The sequence below is a fragment of the Heterodontus francisci genome, chromosome 34 (genome assembly GCF_036365525.1).
Source record: "Heterodontus francisci isolate sHetFra1 chromosome 34, sHetFra1.hap1, whole genome shotgun sequence".
Lineage (NCBI taxonomy): Eukaryota > Metazoa > Chordata > Chondrichthyes > Heterodontiformes > Heterodontidae > Heterodontus > Heterodontus francisci.
In genome coordinates this window covers 24,665,059-24,668,553 of record NC_090404.1, presented here as the reverse complement: position 1 = coordinate 24,668,553, position 3,495 = coordinate 24,665,059, and the positions used below count along the sequence as shown (strand labels likewise).

At 46.2% G+C, this 3,495-nt stretch overlaps 1 protein-coding gene across 1 annotated transcript; it reads right to left on the bottom strand.

Annotated features, from left to right (window-relative positions):
- Positions 1–209: 209 nt before the first annotated feature.
- LOC137348745 (endothelial zinc finger protein induced by tumor necrosis factor alpha-like) lies at positions 210–1,369 on the bottom strand. Its single transcript, XM_068013999.1, has 2 exons — positions 1,361–1,369; positions 210–1,323 (listed from the first exon to the last, which is right to left on the bottom strand). The coding sequence occupies exons 1-2, from the start codon at positions 1,367–1,369 to the stop codon at positions 550–552; spliced, it is 783 nt and encodes a 260-aa protein (XP_067870100.1). The 3' UTR covers positions 210–549.
- Between the last annotated feature and the right edge of the window lie 2,126 nt (positions 1,370–3,495).

Sequence of the window (3,495 nt, the reverse complement as noted above, 5' to 3'; positions counted from 1 at the left end):
GCTGACAACAGCACTGAGTAAACATCAAAAGAACTTCATTAGCTGTAAAACACTCTGGAACATCCTGATGTCAATAAAGACACTATACAAATACAAGTCTTCCATTAATAAAGGAGAAAAGGCCCAAAAATGGAACAGTCGGTAACAGAACATCAGTCTCCTCTTATCGAGAGAAATCAGGGATTTGAACACAGTGTGTTTGATGCAAAGCTGATTTATTTGATATATATCCAGAATATTAAACTCCAGCCCAGGTACAGGGATTAGAAACTGAAATAAATCCCAACATGGTCCAGTCCTGGATGTGATTAACAGCAGCAATAACAGCAAAATCCAATCCCTGCAGTCACTTGTGAACTCGCTGGTGTCTCAGTAGATTGGATGATTGAGTGAATCCCTTCCCGCACATGGAGCAGGTGAACGGGCTCTCCCCAGTGTGAATGCACTGGTGTCTGATCAGGACATTTCTGCCTTTAAAGCTCTGCTCACAGTCAGAACACTTAAAAGGTCTCTTATCAGTGTGAACAAGCTGGTGTTCAGTGAGGTGGGCTAATTGAGGGAATCCCTTCCCGCACACAGAGCAGGTGAATGGCCGTTCCCTAGTGTGAACTCGCTGGTGTGACAGCAGGTTGGATGAACGAGTGAATCCCTTCCCATACACAGAGCAGGTGTATAGCCTCTCCCCAGTGTGAACTCGCTGGTGAACGGCCTCTCCCCAGTGTGAATGCGTTGGTGTGTCAGCAGATCATTTTTCCTTTTAAAGCTCTTCTTACATTCAAGACATACAAAACATCTCTGAGAGTGAACAAGTTGCTGTCTCAGTCGATGGGATGACTGAGTGAATCCCTTCCCACGCACAGAGCAGGTGAACGGACTCTCCCCAGTGTGAAGTCGCTGGTGTGCCAGCAGGTTGGATGACCGAGTGAATCCTTTCCCACACTCGGAACAGGCGAACGGCCTCTCCCCAGTGTGCGCGCGCTCGTGTTTCTTCTGATAATTTCTGCTTTTAAAGCTCTTCTCACATTCAGAACATTTAAAAGGTCTCTTTTCGGTGTGAACCTGCTGGTGTGCCAACAGGTGGGATGACCGAGAGAATCTCTTCCCACACTCAGAGCAGGTGAACGGCCTCTCCCCAGTGTGAACCCGCTGGTGCTCAGTCAGGATGGATGATTTAGCGAATCCCTTCCCACTCTCTGAGCAGGTGAACGGCCTCTCCCCAGTGTCACTGCGTCGATGAGTTTCCAACTGGCATGGGAAATTGAATCCCTTCACACAGTCCCCACATTTCCACGGTTTCTCCGTGGTGAGGGTGTCCTCGTGTCTCTCCAGGTTGGATTATCAAGTGAGGCCTCAACCACACAAAGAACATGCGTACGGTTTCGCCTCACCAATATTTTTTTTCAGCCTGTGTAACTGGTTAAAGCTCTTTCCACAGTCAGTCACTGGAACACTCTCACTCGGGTGTGTGTGTGTCTCGGTGATTTTCCAGTCACACTGATGTTTGAAATCTTTTCCCACAGACAGAACAGACAAACATTTCTCCTTCCACATTCAAAGGCCGATGATATTCAGGTCCTGATGAATTGAGTGACTCAGATCTTGATGTGATATTTCCCGTCTGCAAATCCTCCCGTTCTAATACCCTGTAAAAGGAGTTTACAAAAGTCATCACTGTCAGTCCAGGATGGAAACTCAGAACAGACAATTCTAGTTACTATGGAACAGTCTTTTGCTCGGGAATACAATGTAACAGCAGGGAGGGAATGTTAAATTTATAGAGAACCTCACTTAGAAGGACTGTGAGCAGTTCTGGTCTCCAGATTAAAAAAGGATATTGAAGCACTGAAGAAAGTGCAGAATAGATTTACAAAGATGTCACCAGAGAGGATGTTACTATCCAGCAAGATTGAGCAGGCTGGGGCTCCTTTCTCTGGAAAAGAGAAGACTAGGAGGAGATCTGATAGAGGCCTTTAAAATTGTCAGTCAGAACAAGGGGGCAGCAATATAAGACAGACATTAACAGGTCAAATGGAGAACTTAGGAGGAATTTCTCTACTCAGAGAGTGGTGAGAATGTGGAACTCACTGCCATGTGGAGTGGTTGAAGCAGATAGCAATGATGTGTTTAAGGGGAGGTTCAATACATTTATGAGGGAGAAGGGAATAGAGGGATATGGGGGCAGAGTGGGACAAGGTAATTAGACTGGGAGGAGGCTCAAGTGGATTATAAACACCAACAGAGACTAGTGAGACCGAATGGTCTGTTTCTGGGCTGTAATTTTGTCTATGTACAGCAGGGGTGGATTAATGTTTGGGTTTACAGGGCCCAGGGGCGGATTAATGCTGGGGTCTACAGGGCCCAGGGGTGGATTAATGTTTGGGTTTACAGGGCCCAGGGGCGGATTAATGCTGGGGTCTACAGGGCCCAGGGGTGGATTAATGAACAATTAATAAACATTTACACTCTGACCCCGATTATTAAGTTCCCCAACCAGCAGAAATAGTTTCTCTCTATCCTAATCTGTTCCACTTAATATCTTGAAAACTTTGCTGGAAGAACCCCTTGATATTCTAAATTCCTGGGAATACAACCACTGTGAGGTGATGCATTTTGGCACAAGGCATAGGGAGAGGCAACATATACTTAATGGCACATTTATAAAGAGTGTGCAGCGACAGAGAGACCTGGGGGTTCATGTGCATAGATCTTAGAAGATGGTATGACATATTGACAGCATGGCTAGCAAAGTATTTGGGATCTTGGGCTTCATAAATAGAGGTATTGCATGGAAAATCTGAGTAGTTTTGCTGAACCTTTATAAAGCTCTGGTGAGGCTACAACTAGAGAATTGTGGCCAGTTCTGGTCTTCACACTTTAGGAAGGATGTGAAGGTCCTTGAGAAGGTGCAGAGTGTTCCCATTAGCTGATGATACAAGGACTCGGGGACACAGATTAAGATTTTGGACAAGAGATATGGGGGGGGGGGGGTGGGGGGATGTGAGGAAGAACTTTTGTTACTCAGCGAGTGGTAATGACCTGGAACTCACTGCCTATGAGGGGGGTGGAAGTGGAGACGATCAATGATTTCAAAAGGAAATTGGATGGGCACTTGATGGAAATAAACCTGCAGGACTACGGGGATAGAGCAGGGGAATGGGACTGACTGGGTTGCTCTACCGAGAGCTTTTCCAATCACACTGATGTTTGAAACCTTTTCCCACAGACAGAACAGACAAACCTTTTTCCTTCCACATTCAAAAGCCGATGATATTCAGGTCCTGATGAATCGAGTGACTCGGTCAGATCTTGATGTGATGTTTGGTTTGAGTTTCCTGTCTGCAAATCCTCCCCTTCTATTACCCTGTAATAGGAGTTTACAAAAGCCATCACTGTCAGTCCAGGATAGAAATTCACAACATTCCCTCCTCCTGCTTCCTGGCCCAGGAGGGCCGCACCCTGCTCCACATTGTCCCGGAGAAATATGGCAGCCGTTAG